This window comes from Monodon monoceros, unplaced genomic scaffold, assembly GCF_005190385.1.
Source record: "Monodon monoceros isolate NGI ecotype Baffin Bay Population unplaced genomic scaffold, NGI_Narwhal_1 Super_Scaffold_10, whole genome shotgun sequence".
In the NCBI taxonomy this organism is placed as follows: Eukaryota; Metazoa; Chordata; class Mammalia; order Artiodactyla; family Monodontidae; genus Monodon; species Monodon monoceros.
Window position 1 is genome coordinate 4,638,865 of NW_021703766.1, and position 21,045 is coordinate 4,659,909.

General features: G+C 47.2%; 1 protein-coding gene across 5 annotated transcripts in view; it reads left to right on the top strand.

The window, feature by feature from the left end:
• MBTPS1 (membrane bound transcription factor peptidase, site 1) overlaps window positions 1–21,045 on the top strand; it is a 49,886-nt gene that overhangs the window by 2,106 nt on the left and 26,735 nt on the right. For 2 of the 5 annotated variants that reach the window (XM_029244196.1, XM_029244204.1), the window contains exons 2-10: window positions 7,343–7,401; window positions 9,056–9,137; window positions 9,681–10,166; window positions 10,879–11,136; window positions 14,059–14,262; window positions 15,868–15,978; window positions 16,385–16,494; window positions 18,077–18,193; window positions 18,860–18,927. In XM_029244196.1, the coding sequence (XP_029100029.1) occupies window positions 9,998–10,166; window positions 10,879–11,136; window positions 14,059–14,262; window positions 15,868–15,978; window positions 16,385–16,494; window positions 18,077–18,193; window positions 18,860–18,927 (1,037 nt within the window). In that variant the 5' untranslated portion in view covers window positions 7,343–7,401; window positions 9,056–9,137; window positions 9,681–9,997. The remainder of the gene's footprint in view (window positions 1–7,342; window positions 7,402–9,055; window positions 9,138–9,680; window positions 10,167–10,878; window positions 11,137–14,058; window positions 14,263–15,867; window positions 15,979–16,384; window positions 16,495–18,076; window positions 18,194–18,859; window positions 18,928–21,045) is intronic. The other 3 variants (XM_029244173.1, XM_029244181.1, XM_029244188.1) reach the window with 3 other exon arrangements.

The window sequence follows — 21,045 nt, forward strand, 5'->3', positions numbered from 1 at the left end:
AGGCTTATAATCAAGAGTTGGTTGCGTCCATAAATAAAGAAATTCTGGTTCAGTGCTTGCAGAGCCTTAGAAGCACCTAGGGTCCTATGGGATCAAGCAGGCTCTCTTCTGAAGAGTCAGGAGGTTTTAGCGTTCCCTTCCCATCCACGTGTTGTTTGATCGCATTTTCTGTCGGTCTGGTGGTAGATAGTTCTTGCCCCGCCTGCTGCCTCTTTCATTTGTGTGGCAGCCACAGTAAGTGACACAGACAGTGAGAGGCCGCAGGCCTGGGCAGACTACACATGGCTCCTAGCGTAGCGCTTTAAGTGGAGCTGGGGTGGGCGTGTGTTTGCATCTGCCCCCTGACACCAGGGGAGAGTTAAGGTACTGGTTATATTTTGAAACAACTTGGCAACTCCAGCCCTCGGTGACTTGAAATATTAAGAACGGGAGGCTGGACCTTGGTTTCTCAGTGTTTGGCCTGAGTCAGGTTAGGGAGACTGATTTCCTCCTCCCTGTGGCCTAATCGGTTTTGACACGCTGAGAAATCTGTTAACTTGGTTTATTAATATTGAGAATGTCTTTTTGCTTAAGGAAATGAGTTTGAAGTAAAATGAGGAAAGTACTAGCCTTATACGGGGCTGGCCAGTACTGGATGGCTGAAGGGTCAAGAGAATAAGGAGACAGGAGCCACATCTGAGAAAGAATAGGCAATAAAAGCAGTGTGGACCACGATGGCCCTTCACTTGGGCACTCTTGACTCTTGGGGCTGAATTGCTTGTGTTTTTTCCCCCTGCGAAACCTACTAATGGACAGAATGTGCCAGAAAGAATGGTTCAGTCAGGCTTAAGAATACACCTTTGTTTTGGCGTGGTCTGGCATCTCTTAAATGTTAGCCTGCTAAACAATGGTAATACAGTCAAGTATGCAGTTAGTTACAAAAGTGGTATTTTTACAGTCAAATTTTAATTGAACTGAGTGGTATCCTTCCATAGCCTAAACAGTGCAATTTTCTCTGGATCTATTTCAGTAAAGGGTCATTAAATAGCAAGGCACATCTTCATAATTAGACGACTGTCAGGTGATACAAGTCATTTCCTCTCATCTGAATTGTGTGCCTTAATTATTTGCAAAGAAATCATTTTGGATGTACTTTAGCTATACGGGGCATCACAATCCTAGTGATACCCTTTTATAATGCAAAGTAGAAGGTTCTCAGAGCTGTAAGGAATGTTAGCTGTCACCTGCCCAAGTAATACATCTCCTCTACCTTGTCTCCCTTTTATACACGTCTCATTAAATATTATTCCTGGCATTGTATTTTTTGAGCTGTTTATTTTACATTTAGTATTTAATGTCAAATATTTTTTGATTGTACCTTTATTGGAGGCATAATTATACTTATTTATGGAAAATCCATAATTTTGTAAATACGATCTTTTAGGGTGTACCTTTGTATGCAAAGATAACCAGGTCTTCTACGTTAAGAATTTATAGAAATTAAATCCAGTAAACGCTTAGTGGATCCAGTAACAGCCCTAACCAGGCCCTATGAGTAAGTGATATTACAGATGATAAACTCGTTCAGAATGTACTAGCTAAAAGCATAGCCTTAAGCCAAAAGGTAGACACAGAGATTTTTGAAAACAATTCCTAGGAAATAGATCCCTTTTAAGCGCTGCTATATGTACAAATAAAATTACATTTTTAACATATTTTGACTTTGTGCCGCTGTCTTACCGGAAAATTTGTTTTTCTATAAAATTTATTTTAAAAGATTTATTAAAGTATTTAAATAATATGTTTTATCTAATTTAAAAGTGTAACATGTGCTCTTTGTGAAAAGGTATGAATAGAATTAAGAACATAACTACCTGTAATCATAATATCGGAAGGTAATAGAATCATTGGTACCATTTTGGTGGATAGTTTTTCTGTTCTTTTTTCCTTGTGCACATAGATACATATTTAAAAATCAAGATTTGGATCACACTGTACATGAACTGTTTTACTTAATATTTCATGAACATTTCCCCCATATTCTTTGGGAAATATATTAGTTTCCTATGGCTGCTGTGTCAAATTTCTATAAACTTGGTGGCTTAAAACAACACAGATTTATTCTCTGGCAGTTCTGGGGGTCGGTAGTCTGAAGTCAGTCTCACGGGGCTGAAGTCAAGGTGTCAGCTTCATTCTTTCTGGAAGTTCCAGGGGAGAATGTGTTTCCTTCCCTTTTCCAGCATCCAGAGGCACCTGCATTCTTTAGCTCCTGACCTCCTCCTGTATCACTTCAGCCTCATGTTTCCATCAATCAGTTCCCTGCCTCCCTCTTATAAAGACTCTTGTAATTACATTGGACCCACCTGGATCGTCCAGGACACTAGACATCCTCAGTTTAGTTACACCTGCAAAGTCCCTTTGGCCATATGAAGTAACATTTATAGGTTCTGGGGATGAGAATGTGGACATCTTTTGGGGACCATTATTCAGCCTTCCAAAGGACCGTAGTTTGAAATTGCTGCATTGCAATTGCTGCACTAATTATTTAGCTAGTCCCCTATTGCATTTAGGTGGTCTGTAATTTTTCCCAGTTAAAATCCTTGGACATAAAATTATTGTATGCTTTCAGGTTTATACTCCCGTGGATTTTAGGAAAGCAGGGTAACCTACCTCGTAAGAGTGTGGCCTCTGGAGCCAGACCACCCAAGTTCCCAGCCCAGCTTCCCCACTTACTGGCGGGGTGACTCCAGGCAAGGTGCTGAGCCACAGTGGGCCTCAGTTTTCTCATCTGAAAATGGGGGGATGGGTGGGAACAGGTTGTCGTGGGATTAAGTGAGTTAATACGTGCACGCTACTAGGATAACGCCTGCCACATGACAAATGCTCAGTAACTGTTAGTTGTTGTTATCACTGAAGTTATTAGAGTAAACGTTCTTTATGTCCATATATTGGCAGATTTCTCTAAAAGGTCATAAGAGTTTTTTACATTCACTAGCAGCCCATGAGAGTACTCATTTTATTGGGTTGAATTCTTAAACATGATTTTATTTTATACTCAATTTTTGTCTCAATTTTTGTCAAAATGTTACTTGATTTTTATAATGCAGACTATAGAGGCACTGGGGTTAATTTTAGCAGCTGTTTACTATCTCAGTTCCTTAATTCCTTAGAATGAGAAATACTTTTAATTTCTCTTTGACTGGCTCGGTCCATCTCTTGGTGTGTTCAGATATCATTCTGTGTGACAGGTGATGGGTGTAAACCTATTTGATAAGGTCCATGGTCTGGCTGTGCACACATGGGTCTGTGCAGAGTGAGTCTCACAGAAGAGGCTTAAAGTTGCTCCCACCCCTCCACCACATTTTCTTTTTATAAATTATTTTATTTATTTTTGGCTGCGTTGGGTCTTCGTTGCTGCCCGCGGGTTTTCTCTAGTTGCGGCGAGCGGGGGCTACTCTTCGTTGCGGTGCGCAGGTTTCGCATTGCAGTGGCCTCTCTTGTTGCGGAGCATGGGCTCTAGGCGCACGGGATTCAGTAGTTGTGTCACGTGGGCTCAGTAGTTGTGGCTCGCGGGCTCTAGAGTGCAGGCTCAGTAGTTGTGGCGCACAGGCTTAGTTGCTCCGCGGCATGTGGGATCTTCCTGGACCAGGGCTCGAACCCGTGTCCCCTGCATTGGCAGGCGGATTGTTAACCACTGCACTTCCAGGGAAGTCCTCCACCACATTTTCAAATTCATACTCCCACCCTCCTGAGGGCAGCGCTAGCAACTGAGACTAAATGTAGGACCTTTTTTTTTGGTGCATATTTTGGAAACCATTCAACCTGCCAGAAAGGGTCCAAGAGCAATAGAAGCCCTTTTTTCCCTCTGAACAATTTGAAAGTAAGTTGCAGACCTGATGTCCATTACCCCTGGATACTTCAGTAGGCATTTCCTGCAAGCAAGGACCTTTTTATGCAGTCACGGCACAGCCTTCAAAATCCAGCAGTTAGTCTTGATACGCCACTGCTAGCTGATCACAGGTTGGCCCCATTCAGGTTTTGCCAGTTGTTCATTCCAGTAATGTACTTACAGTAAAGGGATCCAAGTTCAGAGTCTTGAGTTGCAGTTAGCGGTCATGTCTCTTGAGTCGCCTTCAATCTCAGCCGTTCCTTGACTTTCATTACCTCAGTACTTTTGGAAATTCTATGCGAGTTGTTTTGAAAAATGTCCCTCGATTGGGGTCCTGATGTTTCCTTAGGATATGATTCAGGTTGTACGTCTTTGGCAGGAGCCCCTCAGGTGACGCCAGGCTCTTCCAGTGCGTCTGCCCGGCGGACCTGGGTCCATTTGTCCCATCGCTGGTTAACTTGTTGAAGCGTCTCCATTGTAGGGTTACCCTATTTCCTTTAGTAAATCAGGATTTTGCTGGGAGCACATTCTGAGCCCATGTGAATAACTTATTCCTCTTCACAGTTTAAGTTTATTTTACGTGTATATGCTACAGTGGACTCATGCTTTCCTGTTGTGTTCAGTGGGTCAGGTTCTGTTACGTTCATTATTTACTTCGATGCTCAGATTGTCCCGTGCTGGCCTCTGTGTCCCTTTGACACGTCCCCACCATTCTTTGAGCTTTTCCTTACTTTCTGGCGCAATAAGATGTTCCAGACTCATCTCTGTTTACCCTGCCCAGCCTGGAACTAGCTCTGTCTCCAAGGAGCCTGGTTTCTTTTAGTGGAGAATAGTTATTTAGAAAACCAGTTCTGGGTTCCCTCCTGTTGGGATATCACTGCCCCTGTGTCCTTTCAGCAGACAGAGCTAGGAAATACATGTATGTGTGTTTGTGTATTTTTCTACATCTGTCTGTATAGAAAACCTTGAGTTCACACCAGTACTTCCAGTTTTATTCTGATCCTGCATGGTTCATTCCAGTTTTTCCCCTTTCATATTTGAGACTTCCTTCCCTTTCAGTGAGAAATCTGCCTCCCATTATCCACAAATATTTATTTGATCAAATCAGTGTCCCTTCGTCACTGCCGGCGCCTCACGCAGGCTCTGACACCCCTCGCCAGGGGCCTCTCCCCCCAGCCTCCGTCAGTCCGCGCCAGGCCGCTACAGCTCTCCCACCGCTGCCTCCTTCTTGTCCTTGGCCGATTATTTTTATAGAAAGAGTTTTCTTTTCCTGTTGTGTCTGTGCTCCTCTTCTCTGTGCTCACCTTACGCTTGTTGCTGCGTACGTGTTGGCCACTAGATGGTGAGCCCGTCTTGGGGACACACTCTCCAGGGCTGAACTGTGGAGTGAGAGCGGGACGCAGCCGTTGTGCACGCGGTCGCGGGGTGCCTTCAGAGCGCTGCGGAGGAGTCGGGGGAGCCGTATCTTTAAAACAAACAGGCCAAGGGCGCAGAGGTCGGTAGGCGGTGGCCGGTCTTCCCTCCCCAGCGCCCACGCCATCACTCACCGGCCTCTAGGTCCCCCGTGGCATTTTTCTTTTCCTCAGTGCAAATTTATGTTTTGAAGCTCTCTCTTTCTGGGACTGGGAAACGTAGAAATCTCCATATCTGTTGTCACTCATGAAAAAGAGTGTCTTCCTAGAACCCAGATTTCAGTTCACCTTTAAAGAACAGAAGCAGGTCAACCAGGTCCAGATAGGGAGTGTCTTCTTGTTCCCGTCCTTACCAGCCTTCTCGTTCCTCCCCCTGCATGGGGATTGTCCTCGTGAGGGTGTCTGCTTTCCAGCCCCTGTGGGTTGGAGACTCCTCTAGTGTGGCCCTCTGGTGAGAGGTTCAGTGACCTTTCAATTACTAAACCAGTGACCGCTGTTCATTATGGAAATGTTTCCCCTAATTTGGGGGTTTTGACCTCCCTCTACCCCTCTGCCCTGAGCCATGCCCCCCCCAGCTCTCATGCTCGCCCGAGAGCACTCAGGTCCTGCCCGTGCTTCCTGAGCCGGCTTTTCCTGCAGCCTCCGCCATCCCGTTTGCGGCAGACGCCCTGGGCGTTGGGCCGGAGGCCTTGGTGCTGTCCCTGCCTCCTCTCGGGCGCGCCCCACATCTGGTCGTCAGCGGAGCCTGTCCGCTCTGCCTTCGCCTCCCCTGCCCCTCCCTGGCCCAAGCCACCCTCTTCACAGGGGCCTTCCAGGGGTCCCCTGCTTCCGCCTGTGTCCGCTCCACACGGAGGCTGGAGCGAGCCGGCCGGTGAGGCTCCTTTGCTCTGCTCACGCTTTCCCTGCCCGTTCAGCGCTAGGGCACGGGCCTCTCATCTCCCCGCCGAGGTCCCCTTCCCTCGCCCCTGGCCCTCTGCTCTTCCTGGCACACACCAGGCGTGTCCTCGCTCGGGCTCCTGCCCTCGTCTCCGCAGCGCCCGCGGCACCCTTCCCCAGGGGGCTTGGCGAGCGCCGCGCTTCCATCGGGTCTTCACTCAGAGGTCCCCTTCCAGAAGCTTCTGCAGCACTCTGTCTCGGCTTCACCCCTCCGCCTGACTTGTCGCATCCCCCTTATTTCTTTTTTCTGCTTTCAAAATACAGCATTTATCACCAGCTAAATGCCACGTCTTCTCCTCATCGTGCGTGATACCTGTCTCCCCCTGAAAGGGCCGCTCCACGAGGCAGAGATTTCGGTTGTCTTGTGCTCGCTGCTCTGCGGGGCGGCCGGAGCAGTGCCTGGCTCTGGGGCTCCGGGGAAATGGGTCGGACGAGGGAACTGAGCCGCTCGCCCCCCCACCCGCCCCGCCGCGGGGTTCTATCTCTGCACGGCGCTCCGCTGGCGCTCTGAGCGGCTGTTTCCGCCTGTCGCTGGCCCTGCTGTTCAACCCCGCGCCTGCCTCAGCGCCCGCCCTGTCACCCTCTCCAGCCTGGCACCGCTCACTGGCTGCTCCTGCGCGCTCCCTGCGTTTCCTCGCCGGGACGTAGCTCTGCTCAGGATGCCCCGCTTCTCCTTCCGTATTTCCACGCTTCCAGCCCTGCGGGGGTAGAGTCGGCCAGAGCCAGCTGCCAGCCCCCTCTCCCGAAGGCTCCTCCTTCCGTCCCCCGTCCCCGCGCGGGCCCTGTGCCTCTCCTTTGCTGTCGTCCTTTCCTGCGCTTGGCTTGGCCGTTGGCGTTTGTGCTTGGCCTCCTTGCAGGCTCCCACCTGGAGGGCTGCGTCCCTCACCTACTAACAACACGTGTTTCCTCTGTAACCCCTGGCAATGTCTGAAACTTGGTTAGCACTTCATAAATTTGTACTATGTAGTGAGTAAATTAAGGTAGACTGTCTTACGATCGTGCAGTGTCCTGTTTTCCAAAGACCTAAAAACTTTCCTGTTTCTATTTGGAAGAGAACTGATTACTTTAGTCATTTTAAAATTTCAGAGTCCCTGACCTTTTCTTTCCGTTTCTCTTTCTTTTCAAGTCAGGCTCCTGCCCTCAGCTGTGAGAGAACATCAGCCATCTCTCCCCCACAGGCTGATTGTAAGTTCACTGTCTTTACCTTTGTGTGAATTATTTTGGAACAGGTTTAATTGAAGTTGATGTAACTCAACTTGTTAGATCTAATATTTGCTCACTAGTATGGCTCACTAATATTTGCGTTATATCCAGTCCAAATGTGTCATAGATTCTTTTTCTTTTTTTAAAGCTATCTATTTTACGTTTGGTAGTGTAAAGATGTGTCATAGATTCTTTAGCATTCTGTTTTTATTTTATTTTTTTTAATTGCCTTAACTGAGACCCATTTAAATCTTTTCACTGTAAGTTCATTTCCTATGAACGTAAGAGCTCTTATCGCCAGTGATCAGCTTTCTCTACTTTGACCCGTAATACTATAAGTCAGCTATATACTTCAGATAGTTGTATTCTGTGATACTGCCGCAGGTATCAAGTATGAACAAGAACTTGGGCCTCACTCCCAAGCGGCTTTGCTGTAAAATAGGTCGGAGTGACTGTTGGTGTCCCCTGTTGCTTTTCTTCCATCTTTCTGTTCTGGTCTTTGTTTTCAAGTTCTTTGTTTATATGCCTGGCATTCTCATTGTTCTTCATGTTGCTATGGAAATAAGTTTTAATATTTCATTTCTATCTGATTAACTCTGTTCCACCAACCTTGGTCTCCAGTTGCAGAGATAGGCCTGCTTTTCAGGTTCGTTTGTTATTATAACAATGAATGTCCTAATTATTGAACTTCAAAGATTGTTTAGATACTCTTAACCCCTTACTTTTCTTTTCCTTTAATAAATTTATTTATTTGTTTATTTTTTGGCTGCGTTGGCTCTTTGTTGCTGCGCGCGGGCTTTCTCTAGTTGCGGTGAGCGGGGCTACTCTTCGTTGTGGTGTCTGGGCTTCTCATTGCGGTGGCTTCTCTTGTTGCGGAGCGTGGGCTCTAGGCACGTGGGCTGCAGTAGTTGTGGCTCACGGGCTCTAGAGCGCAGGCTCAGTAGTTGTGGCGCATGGGCTTAGTTGCTTCGCGGCATGTGGGACCTTCCCAGACCAGGGCTCGAACCCGTGGCCCCTGCATTGGCAGGCGGATTCTTAACCACTGCGCCACCAGGGAAGCCCAAACCCTTACTTTTCTTTGTCAGTGCTTTCCTGTTTATAGAAGCACACATGAATAGTTCCAGAAACCACAGACTCCTTGTTGTTCTCAGGTACCAGTTTCTGCCGGAAGAATAGGTTTAACACCCTGACATCCCTCTCTTGAAAGGGGGCTAACTCCTTGTCCTGCGTGTTTTCTTTTTAAAAACAAGTAGGAATGGAAGGCCTGTCTGTCTCATTGGTCTGTCTTCCCCCTGCTGGATTATTTATGTTTCTGGTGTGAGCTGTGCAACTGAGTTTTCTGGGCGTGCTGCAGCCTGTATTGTTGTTTTATCACTGCTCCGTTCTTCATTGTGAAGAATTATGATTTTCCTTACCATTCAGATACTTTGAAAGGCATTCGTGCTCACGTGCAGTTTAATACTCAGCAGTTTTCTTTGGCAACAGCTTTTACCTCACGAACTGTCCTCTCATGTCACTCCAAGTAAAGAGATAATTTGATTTTATAACATATTCAGCAGGTTGAAAATCTTTAAGTTGGGGCTTCAGGTAAAATACACTTAGTGACAATAAAACCTCTTCTGTGCTCTCTTCATAGAATTGGCAGAAAGTATTTCAAAATCTGAAGAGGCATAGTTTGAGTAATTTTAGACCATTTATGTCGTCTCTTAAAGAAGGTGGTAAGTACATGACTTGCATGGAAATTAGTTTGCTCTTAGGTGTTAATTTTACAGCAGAAAGTAAGGGTGTATACCAAGCTTTTGCCTGAAAAAATCGGTGAAATTTATCGGGAATTAAAGTACTGACTGGGGAAATGCCCTGGAAATGAAGAGCTGCAAATGATGGGAAAATACAGCATCTGAAATAGAGGCGTAGTAAGGACCATAGGCAGAGGGTCATGGTTCCTCCTCCTCCGTGGTGCTGGGTGCTCAGGGCCAGTGTGCTTAATATTCCTGGGGTTATTTGTCATCCTTATTTTTCTCATTTATTTTATCCTATTTTATTTTTGAAGCCGTCTTAAAACTTTTTTCCCCCCTGAAAGAAGTGAGGAGTGACTAAATAAAAGTGAAATAATAAGATGTTCCATGGTTGTGTCATACATTTATTTTGTCTTGTAGCTGGTGTGTCTTTTTGACCCTCTTATCTAAATTGCAGGGATCACTAACCCTCCCGGCTCTGTCAGCGCACTGCTCATGTCTCTGTGCGCTTGCTTTGTTTTATAGACTGGCTCACGGAGTGATCACTCATCCCCGTTGGACTTTGGTTCTGTGGTGCAGATGGAGCGTAGGACTCAGGTGTCTGGGCCAGAGTGAGCGAAGCCTGAGGCCCAAGATGGAGAAGAAACGAAGAAAGAAATGAAAGCCTCTTTTCAGGCCAAACCACAAAAGGCCATGAAATTTAACTTTTATTTACCTTGGACTAGACTGTAAAATGGCCGATCAGTAATGTTTCAGCTTTTAGCTGAAACAAAAATTAACTTATAATCAAGGAAGAAAAAAGTGCGATTTGAATTTATGCGATTTTATGACCATATTCACTCATGACCATGAAGCTTGTCCACATCTGGCTGCTTCTGCTGGTGGTTTTGCTCTGTGGGAAGAAACATCTGGGTGACAGGCTGGAAAAGAAATCTTTTGAAAAGGCCCCATGCCCTGGCTGTTCCCACCTGACCTTGAAGGTGGAGTTCTCCTCAACAGTTGTGGAATATGGTAATGATATTATTTTAAATGTCAGGGAGTTCCCCCCACCCCCAATGCGGTTTTTTTCAGATTTATTGTAAACATCAGCTTTTGCCAAAAACAATAAATTTCGAATGGGCTGAGTGCATAGTGTTTGGATATTAGTTCTGCTGAAGTTTGTTTTTCCAGTATAATTAGCTTATATGAAGGAAGTCAATTGACATTCTGAATTATTTCCCTAAAACTGGATTCCATGGAACAGATGTCATTGTAGCTGGTGAGGGTGGGGACTTTGGAGGGGCTGAAAGTTTATGTGACCAGTTGTGGATAACTAAGCAATTAGTCTTACATAATCTGCTCTACACTTTGTTACTGTTTTCAGTAAAATAAAACTGAGCCTTCGCTTCTCTGAATTCCTTCTTCCTGTTTGAAAACCTTGCATGCATTTCTCTGCCGTACACTCAAATTTCTGTTAATGTTTGGTTTTTGAAAAATAGCCCAGGTATCTGATTCTAAGTGATGTGTCCTGTGATCAGTGGGGTTCATCCACATCGTTTTAACTCAGAGCTCTGGAAACTGCCATCCAGGGTGTTTAAAGTAGTCTGTTTGTTTACTCCTCTTTCTACTAGGTTTTATGATACGTAAGCTTTCTTTTACCAGGGAAGTTTTAGATTAAGTATAATCTTATGTCATAATATAGGTACGTAAATTCTCACTTTTATTTTGTGGTCATTGATTGCAGAGTATATCGTGGCTTTCAATGGGTACTTTACAGCCAAAGCTAGAAATTCATTTATTTCAAGCGCCCTGAAGAGCAGTGCAATCGACAACTGGAGAATTATACCTCGAAACAATCCATCCAGTGACTACCCTAGTGATTTTGAGGTGATTCAGATAAAAGAAAAACAGAAAGCGGGGCTGCTAACACTTGAAGACCATCCAAACATCAAACGGGTAACACCCCAACGGAAAGTCTTTCGTTCCCTCAAGTATACGGAGTGTGAGTACCGTGACCTTGGGCTGGTCTGTATCCATTTCTGCTGCGCTGGGAATAGGGGGAGGATGTGCGTATTCACACGTGGCAGAATTTGAAAAGCAGTACAGTGAATATTCCTGTCCCTCCGTCTAGTTTCGTCAGTCGTGAACGTTTTCCTGGCAGGAATTTAAAAAACCAAAAAGAGACTTTGTGCTTCTGATAGAAACAAATAGTGCAGGTTTGCAGTAGAGGGTGATGGTTGTGTCTGTCGTGTGGGAAGTGATTTTCACCAGGTTCCTCTCAAAGCGTTCAGGCCTTGAGGCCCTGATGCCCCTTCACACTCTGAAACGAAGACGGTGTCTTTGAGTCTCCTTTTTATTTGCATTTTGCTTCTTTCAGCGCATGTTTTTATTTTTGAAGGCATCTCGCAAAACACCTCTTCCTTGGGTTTCATTTTGCTTTTCTCAGACCCTCCCAACCGCGCACCATCGCGCCTCCGCTGGGCTTGTTTAAGCTGGGAGCTGGGCAGGGGCAGTGATGGAAGGAATTTGCTGAGTCCCTTTCAGCTCCAGGGCTTACTCTCCTATAGTCCTTACAACTCGGGCCTGTCGAGATACGTTTATCCTCAGATAACAAGTTGCATATTATTGCATAATATTTTCCAAAGCAGATGTATTACCAAAAGAAAGGGTTTTTTTCCCCCATTTGACATAAACTGGGGCGACAGATTGCTAGTTCCATTACCGTTTATTGTCATTTCTTTCATTAGATGGAAAAAGAAAATTTTGCTCTTCTTTTTTTGTCTGTCATATACTAGGCCTGAGAGCCTCTGAGGTTTCAAAAACACCCAGGGGACAAGCCTGACTAATTTGCATCCTGTGACAGCCAGTTCGAGCGTCAGCTGTGGAATTCAGGTGTCTGGCTTCGTAGAGCTCTCTCTGCTAGTCCACGTTTCGTGGTGCCTTTTCTCTTTGAAAAGCAATAACCTCAGAGCAATCCAGGAAGATAAAAGCAACCCAAAACTTGTACACTTAGCCAAATATATAAATTCGGCCTTTTTTATTTTTCAATCTTATCTTAAAGAGCTGCAGAATATTTTAGGAAACATAGAAGGGCTGATTTTAGCACAGGAAGCGTAGGGGCTCATGGTTGGGGTTCCCTTCTGTATCCTCTCCACCACGGTTGTCAGATGCTGTGCTCGGCAGCCCGTAAGGAAATAGTATGTATCTCCTTCTTGTTAGCCGTGGCCTTCTGTGGTAAGCAAGTCCTCTTTAAGCTTCAGCGCTTCTCATCCAGAAAATGGAGATAATACCACCTACCTCAGAGTTCTTACAAAGGTAAAAGGAAGTAGTGCGTGTGAAGAGAGCTTAGCAGATTTCTTAGGCTGTTGTGAGCAGACATTAAATGTTCGTTTTTTTGGGAATTCCCTGGTGGTCCAGTGGATAGGACTCCGTACTTTCACTGCTGGGGCCTGGGTTCAATCCCTGGTCGGGGAACTAAGATCCCGAATACCACGTGGCACGGCCAAAAAAAAAAAAGTTCATTTTTTCTGTGGCTCTGTTGTTCAAAGGCTTTGCTTTATTTTGGGTTGGAATCTGTTACGCTCTGGATCCCATCCCTGGTCTCTCCATGGGCCGTAAGACAGAGCTAACCTGAGTTCCCCAAGACAGCACTGCAGGGTATTTCAAGGCTATCCTGGTGTCCCCCTTAACAGTTCCTTCTCTCCAGGATAATAAAAATATCCAGTTCCTCCAGGGGTTACTAATATGACCTGGCGTCAAGTCCCCTCACCACTTTAATTGCTTTTCTTTGAATGCTTCCTGTTAACGACTGAAGCCAGAGTTGAATGCAGTCCTTTGGTTGCAGTCCAGTCTGCTGAAAGGAGAGCACAGCAGACCCGTCCTTAGTTCGAATACTGTCCTTCAATTAGTGCCCAGGCTGTTGACCGAAGGAACAGAATCAACATGGGAGGTTCAGTATAGAATAATTTCAGTTGCACTGTGCAAATAATTACTTAATAGAATTGACATGACTGTATATTTTTCCCGGTCCCTGCGCTTTCATGGGTGTAGCCTGGTGAGACTGGAAGGAAAGCTAAAGTAATTGGCTTTAGAAACAGAACCTCAGCGGTATTACAGATTTGCCCTTTAGAAACGGATGTGACATATGGTTTTTTCTTCATTATAGCATGGTTTTTGAAAGGTAAAGGGACAACCCTTGTGGTATTTCTTCTACTTTTTTCTTCCACTAAGAAAAAAAAAAGTATTTACAGATAGTAAAATCCATGCTTTTTAGTGCACAGTTTGGCGAGTCTTGGTCAAAGTGTGCAGTCAGGTGCCCACCAGCAAAATCAAGATACAAGACAGTTCCATCACCCCCAGCAATCCCCCGAGCCCTCTGTTTTGCTTTTTGAAGGGGGACGTTCTAGCAGATATGCACGCTGAGGACGTTGGGCGGGTCACAGTAGGAAAAGGTCAGAGCGAGGTGTCCTGGGATCACACGGCTTTTTCCTGTCCCAGGGATCACACTGTAAACGGTGAAGCGTCACCATTGCTTAGTGGACATTTTCTTATACTCCGCCCTCCCCACCCAACACACACACACTTCTGGTTCAGTGGGAACAAGTGGCTGATGAAAAACCAGGCATTTCTTCAGTTTTATTTTCACAGTTGAGTTTATTTCTTCAGAAATGATTATCTTATCAGTCTTTCCCTGCCTTACATTGGTTAGAAAATTCCAGGTAAAGAACTAATTGGGAATAACGTGATGGCTAAGTAGTATCCTCTGACTCTAGCCACGTGGAGAAGCTCCTTCTGGCCGAGGGGAGGGAATATCACCACCCTGCAGAAGGGATTTCAGACGGGGGTCATTGCACTGGGGGAGTGGCTGTTTCCCTAACAGGTACGTGTCCCCTGCGTTTCTGATCTTTCTCTCCTGTGGCTGCAGCTGACCCCGCCGCGCCCTGCAACGAGACCCGCTGGAGCCAGAAGTGGCAGTCGTCCCGCCCCCTGCGCAGGGCCAGCCTCTCCCTGGGCTCGGGTTTCTGGCACGCCACCGGGAGACACTCGAGCAGACGGCTGCTCAGGGCCATCCCGCGCCAGGTCGCCCAGACGCTGCAGGCCGACGTGCTGTGGCAGATGGGCTACACAGGTGGGCCTGTCAGCCGGGGTGGCTTCCCCTCTAGGGCCTCACGGGTCTGTCCTTCTGCGGGTTGAGCTGGACGCAGTCAGCTGCCCCTCGTCTCTGGCTCCTGTTGTGGGGGCATCTGTTTCTGTGGCTTTTCTAATTGTTTAGTCCTGTTCACTTTTTGTGTCTTATTTCCCTGTACTGTTTCTGAGGTTACAAGGAGTAGATTGTGGAGTGTTTCTTTCCTGTTGACACACGTGAACAGACACAGCACTGCCCCTGCCAGAGCTGACTGGCAGTCCAGCAGAGTTCTGTAATTTCCCAGGGAATGAGATCGAATCCAGAGATAGTTACCTTGATTTGGGCAGTCTCGTGAAATGGAGCACGTCCCTCCTGTGTGGTGCCCTGTGTTCGGCATGGCTAAGTGATTGACTGTCGAGGTTGCTACCTTTTGTTTCAGAACAGGAAACGATAGTAACGACCATATCCTGGGAAATAAAACTCAAAACCCATCAGATTTTTTTTCTTGCTGATACATCAGGGCAGAAGATTCCTGTTTTAACGAATGTGGAGGTTTGGACCCTAAGTATCAGCCCACGTCTCTGGCGCCTCATACGTCACAGTTTGTCTCAGTGTCTTTCCATCTCTCCTTGGCTTAGAGACCCTTACCTTAGAGAAGCAAAGACCTTCCCTTACCGCGCCTCAGACTTAACACCCGGGGGGCTGACATTTTATTAAATTATTGTCTCTTCTTGGTTTATCCTTTTAGGGGGAAAACTTCACAAAACAGAAGTTCTCTAGTCATCAGAAAAGCATTTTTCCTTCCCCGCAAACCAGCTGGTTTCCAGTATTGTGTTTGCATTTTTAAAAAGTAAACGATACACTTTGTTGGTTATCTCAGTGTAATTGATTATTTAATGAAGTACTGATACATAAATACAACCCTCATACCAAAAAGACATTACCTTTGTTACTTCTGTTAGCCTTTCAGTGAGTATCTTGTCTTTTTTCCGACGTGCTTTCTAGAATTCCTTGATCTAACAGCATGAGTCATGTTTCCCATCGCAACAGATGGCTTTTGGCCAGCATCTGAAGTAGACTTGTTGTCATAGAAAAGTGTGCAATGCAGTGGTTCTCCTTAAAGTGTGCTTTTCCCTGCGTGTGGTGGACAGCCCCTCTCTGCAGAGTCGCTGTCCGTTAGTGAGCAGCACCGAGTCCTGGTCGGGAGTAGAAGCGGCCCCCGCCCTCCCGGAAGTGAGTGCTTTGTGGTGCCCTTCGCCCCATGGGCCTCTCTAAGGAGATGAGGACGTAGAGACTTGGAGAAAGTTGCCCAGAGGGGAAAGGCAATCATTGGTGGAGGATCGGGAGAGGTGGTCCCCCCGCCCCCCTGAGAGCCGGTGACATTGAGGGGCGTCCGGAGGGACTTTCTGTGTGTCCTCAGGTCTCACTTAGCGGCAGGTGATGGTATTCCCCTGCTGTCCCCTCCTCTCCTTCGCACCTGGCCTACTGTGTGCCCTCTGGGCAGGCTTTGGCTCTGGGTCGCCTGTCATTCTCTCTGGGTCCCAAAGAGGGATGTATTTCATAAACGATGATTTCTCAAACACCATTGTGCTTTCTTTTTGGCATAAGGTGCTAACGTAAGGGTTGCCGTTTTTGACACCGGGCTGAGTGAGAAGCATCCCCACTTCAAAAACGTGAAGGAGAGAACCAACTGGACCAACGAGCGAACCCTGGACGACGGTGGGTGGCTGATGCCCTGAGAACCTGAGGGGGTGTTTTCTGGTCACCGGCGGGCTTCGCATCACTCCCATCCTCCGTTTTCTCAGCTGAGAGGGTATTTTTCAGTGTAGATGCTTAAACAGTCCGTGCACAACAGTTACTCAGACCCAAGTTGTTTTGTGCCTTTTGACAGAAGCTTTTCAGAGTAGGTCGGGAGGTGAGTGAGGAGAGAGGGATGCCTGGTGGAAGGGAACCTCCTTTTTGCGGGGAGAGCAGGAATGGCTGCCCCCCGAGGTGGGGCTGGCGAGGCCGGAGAGGTGCTGGGGAGTCTGTGTCTCGGGCTCGGAGAATGAGCTCGTTTGAAATGCTGCGTCTTGGCACACGTTGTATCAGCTGTGTTTCGTGCCTTTTTCCTTTTGGACAACAGGGCTGGGCCACGGCACGTTCGTGGCGGGTGTGATAGCCAGCATGAGGGAGTGCCAGGGCTTTGCTCCGGATGCAGAACTTCATATTTTCAGGGTCTTTACCAACAACCAGGTAGGTGTTTTGAGGACCCCTGATACGTAAAGGGTTGATATTAAAATGTGAAAAGTCAAAACTCTAGAAAACGTGCTGCTTTAAAAGCAGCACACGTCTGCGATGCTGAGCTGCGGCTGGCGTCCCCGTGTGCCGTGCTGTCCCTCCCGTCCCTCCGCGGGGCGGCTTTGCCCTGCTCCCACCGCCCCCTTCGTCGGCCTCACTGGAACCCCAAAGACCCTGCTCCAAGGGGATTCCTTGACCTCCCATTTCTCCTGTCCCGCCGGCCGGCCCAGGGTTCCTGTCCACCATGTCTCGGGCACACTTCTTGTGCTGGAGAGAACAACCCCGTGTCTGTGTGTTTGCTGCCCCTGCTGGACTGACCGCCTTGAGGGTAGCCTCTGTGCCCAGCACGCAGTGTCGTGTTGGGTAACGTGGATTTGGAAGCTTGTTCCCTCACTCTGCATTTGGAAACGTTACTGAATAAAGGGAGGGTCCTAGTATTTATTAACTGTTAAAATTTAATTTTTGCATAGGTAATACATAGTTCAAAAACATCAAAAGGCAACACAGGGATACTTCTCCCAACCCTGTCCCCGTCCGACAGGTTCTCACCTTTACTTCCCCATGTTCCCTATGTGGTAGTTTCTTTTTTTCACATACCCACTCCTAGAATTTCTTTTGCACATTCAAGCAAATATAAATATATTGTTTTATTTTTAAAAGCCTTTAAAAAACATAATTCTTAATCATTATGTTGATTCTTTTTCCACCGTAAGGTTTTTTTTTTTAACATTTTGTATTTATTCACATATTTTCAATTTCCAGTGCTCTTTATTTCTACCTGTAGATCTAAGTTTCCATATCACGTAATTTCCTTTCAGCATGAAGAGATGCTTTTAGTATTGCTTGTAATGCAGTCTAGTAGCTTTGATTTCTCCCAGCTTTAGTTATCTGAAAATATCTTTATTTCATCTTTATTCTCAAAACACTATTTTCACTGAATATAGAATTCTGGATTGAAAGTCTTTTCATTCCCTCCAGCGCCTATTTTATTGTTTTCTGTCATCTATTGTTTTTTACTCTAAGTTTAATTTTGTACCTTACAAAACACGTGAATGGCGATACACAAAGTAATTTAACTTTTGTACGGAAACTATGAGAGAAATAATAACTATCAGAAGTAATTCTGTGAAATAACTTTCATTGATACCATTTATTCTTCAGTCTATTTAGGAATAAAGAATATTAGACAAATACGTTAAACTATTTAGAAACACTTAACTGAATAGACGTGTCTTAGGACAAGTCCTTTTATAAGAGGGGCAGCTAGAAGTTTGAGGTCTTCCCTGGGCGGGCAGGCTGTAAGGTCAGGAAGGCGCTGGACGTGAGACCGGGCGGGACAGGACCCGGGGAACCTTGCCTCTCCCCAGAGTCCAGCCCCAAGGATTGGAAGCTCTGGGTGTAGTAGTTTACACCGCAGAGCATTTGTTGTTCTTGGGATCCGTTTCTGAAGTTTAAGTGAATACTTCATGCTGCTGAGATTCTAGCATTTGGAGACTTCCACTGAAACACCTAAAGGACTGTTTTAAAAATGGGCCAGGTCTCCTACACGTCCTGGTTCCTGGACGCCTTCAACTACGCCATCCTGAAGAAGATCGACGTGCTGAACCTGAGCATCGGGGGCCCCGACTTCATGGACCACCCGTTCGTCGACAAGGTTGGTTCTGCCGCTGTGAGGAGGACGAGGCATTTGGTGACGACTCCTGCTCTGCCTCGCGCCCCGCTTGCTTCGTGTCTCGTGTGCTGGTGGCTAGTCGCCCACATGGTGACCACTCTGTGAGGACGTGAGCCATGGTGACTTGTGTGGGAAGCACCACAGGGTGCTGCGTTGCTTCCCCTCACCTGAGCACACGGCCTGTCTTTTCTGGGCGTGCCTGGAAAGCCCGGGTCTGCTCTGTGCACGTGGATCTGTGTCCTGGAGTCTATCGTCTCTGGACATTCTGACTGCCAGCCATACCACGTCTGTACTGGCCTGGTGTTGCGCTTTCAGGGGGATACCTTCTTTTTTGAGTTCTGTTTTTGGAAGTTGTGGTTATTTTTGAACAATTATATATTGATTAAGAGTGGTGGGGCTTCCCTGGTGGCGCAGTGATTGAGAGCCCGCCTGCCAAGGCAGGGGACGCAGGTTCTTGCCCCTGTCTGGGAAGATCCCACATGCTGCGGAGCGGCTGGGCCCGTGAGCCATGGCCGCTGAGCCTGCGCGTCCGGAGCCTGTGCTCCGCAACGGGAGAGGCCACAGCAGTGAGAGGCCCACATACTGCAAAAAAAAAAAAAAAAAAAAGAGCGGTGTACTTTCATAAATAAATGCTTGTTAATTTTGTAGGTGTGGGAATTAACAGCTAACAATGTCATCATGGTTTCTGCTATTGGCAATGATGGGCCTCTTTATGGGTAAGTACCCCTGATAGGAATAACCTTAGAGGTATTTTTTTCCTTGAAATAACTGAAAACCTGTTGTTTGTCTGTCTCTGTATCCTGCTATACCTGTTTATACCCGTCTAAAACTTTGTATTCTGGATATTTTCAGCACATACAAAAGACTTTGTAATGAATCTCATGTGCCCACTCACTCCAGCAGTTACCAACTCAAGGCCGATTTTGTTTAATTTTTTGTGTTTTTAACTTTGCTGGAAATAGCAATTTGGAGGCCTAAAGTTTTTATTCTACTCTTTTTACCCCCAACCTAAAATCAATCAGGAAAGTAAATCTGTTAGAAATAAATGGATTCTACAGTATTTATTGAGACCCAATGTGCACAAGGCACAGGGTAAAGAGGTAGATAAGTTGAGGTGCCTGCCTTTTAGGAAAAATAAGGTACAGATACGATGAGACTAATATGAGGAGAAAGTGCAGGGTGGCGTAACAGACACGTGTTCGGGGGACTGAGGAGAAGGATCAGAGAACAGCGTCCCAGAAATGTCCCTTTGTGCCGGGTTATGGTGTATTAAAGTGGCTTGAGATGCGGGACATCAGTCACTGAATCACGGGCCGTAGTACGCTTTTGTCTGGTTAGTGATCCCAGTTTTCTTCTGCTTCCAGCTCCAGTTTTTATTCTGTAGATAATATAAATAACCTCTTGTGCTGAATCACTTCTGCGGTGGGATGTCTGTCACCCCACTTTACCAGGCTCCCGGGACGTGTGTGGTTCAGTGCCCTGGCAGAGGGCTTAAAGTAACTGCACAGGAAGGAGAGAACCTACGGAGCCTGCCTCGGCGTGCCCTGATCCAGGAGAGCCGCCTGGCATGGCCGTTTGCTCGTGCCTACAGGAGCACGTGCCCTGTCTTGGGGGACACCCTGGCCGTGCTGCTGGGGCAGAGTCGGCCGTCTTGAGCGCTGACTGAGCTCATCCAGGGTGGGGATTAGGCTGGACTCTGTGAAATTACGATTCTATAAGTCACAACCCGTGCACGTGCGCAGTCATGGTTCCAGCCTAAGAGCTGTTCTGTCAGCGATCCCATCTCCTTGTAGGGCTCCAAGGTTGGGGATCTGGCTGGGTCCTCAGTCGTGTGTGTTGTGACTCACAGGCGTAAGTGGTGTAAACACGTCCCAGCTATAGTTCTGCCACGAAAAGCACCAGTTACTTAGTAATCTCACCCAGTTTCCATGTCTTCTCTTTCTAACGCTTCTCCATTTGTCCCTCCCCCCACTTCTGACGTCCCCGCTCCAGGCCAGCCCTCGGCAGCTCAGCATCCCCAGGTTATCTGTCAGTTCCCCAGCCCATCCTCTTGCCTCCAGTCTTCCCCAGCCCAGCTCTCCCTTCATGGGGGATGTGGGGTGGCGGGGAGGGTGCGGGGACGGAGCCAGGCAAGTTTGACCTGCCCTTGGGCTGTGGGACCTTTGCTTCTGTGAGCCCTGGCTGGCCCCCTCGCCTGGCTCTGGAGGGCACGAGACCCGGCCGGGTTGGTGGCTGTGAGGATGAGGATAAAATGAGCCAGCCGAGGGAGAGCACCGTGAACACTGAGCCTCTGTGAGTGGTAGCTGTTCCTTTCTCTTCTGTTTTTCTGTGTTTCTGTTGTTAAAACAGAGTCTAGCAGTTTCTTTAACTAAGGATCTGCAGTGGATCATTATTGCCTGATCAGATCTAAACTTTTCTCCTTGGTTTTCAAGGTCTTCAGTAGTCTAGCCTGGAGTTGGCAAACATTTTCTGTAAAGGATCAGATAGTAACTAGTTGAGTCTTTGTGGGCCACATGGTATGTTGCACCTACTCGCCTGCCCTTGTAGTGTGAAGGCAGCATGGATGTGTAGACGAATGGGCGTGGCTGTGTCCCGGTAAACCGTAGCCTCACTTCCCACTCCCTCGTGCACTCTTCCTCAGAGCAGGCTCCTCCTCGGGTCTCCCTGGGGAAACCGTGTTCCTCTCGGTCTCCGTCACCTGATCCTGCTGCTGACCGCGGCCCCCCCCCCCCCCCCCCCCCCCCCCCCCCCCCCCCCCCCCCCCCCCCGCCACAAGCCTGCCTTTCTTTCCGTTCACACCAGCTCTTCCACATGCCATCCTGACTGCTTTGCAC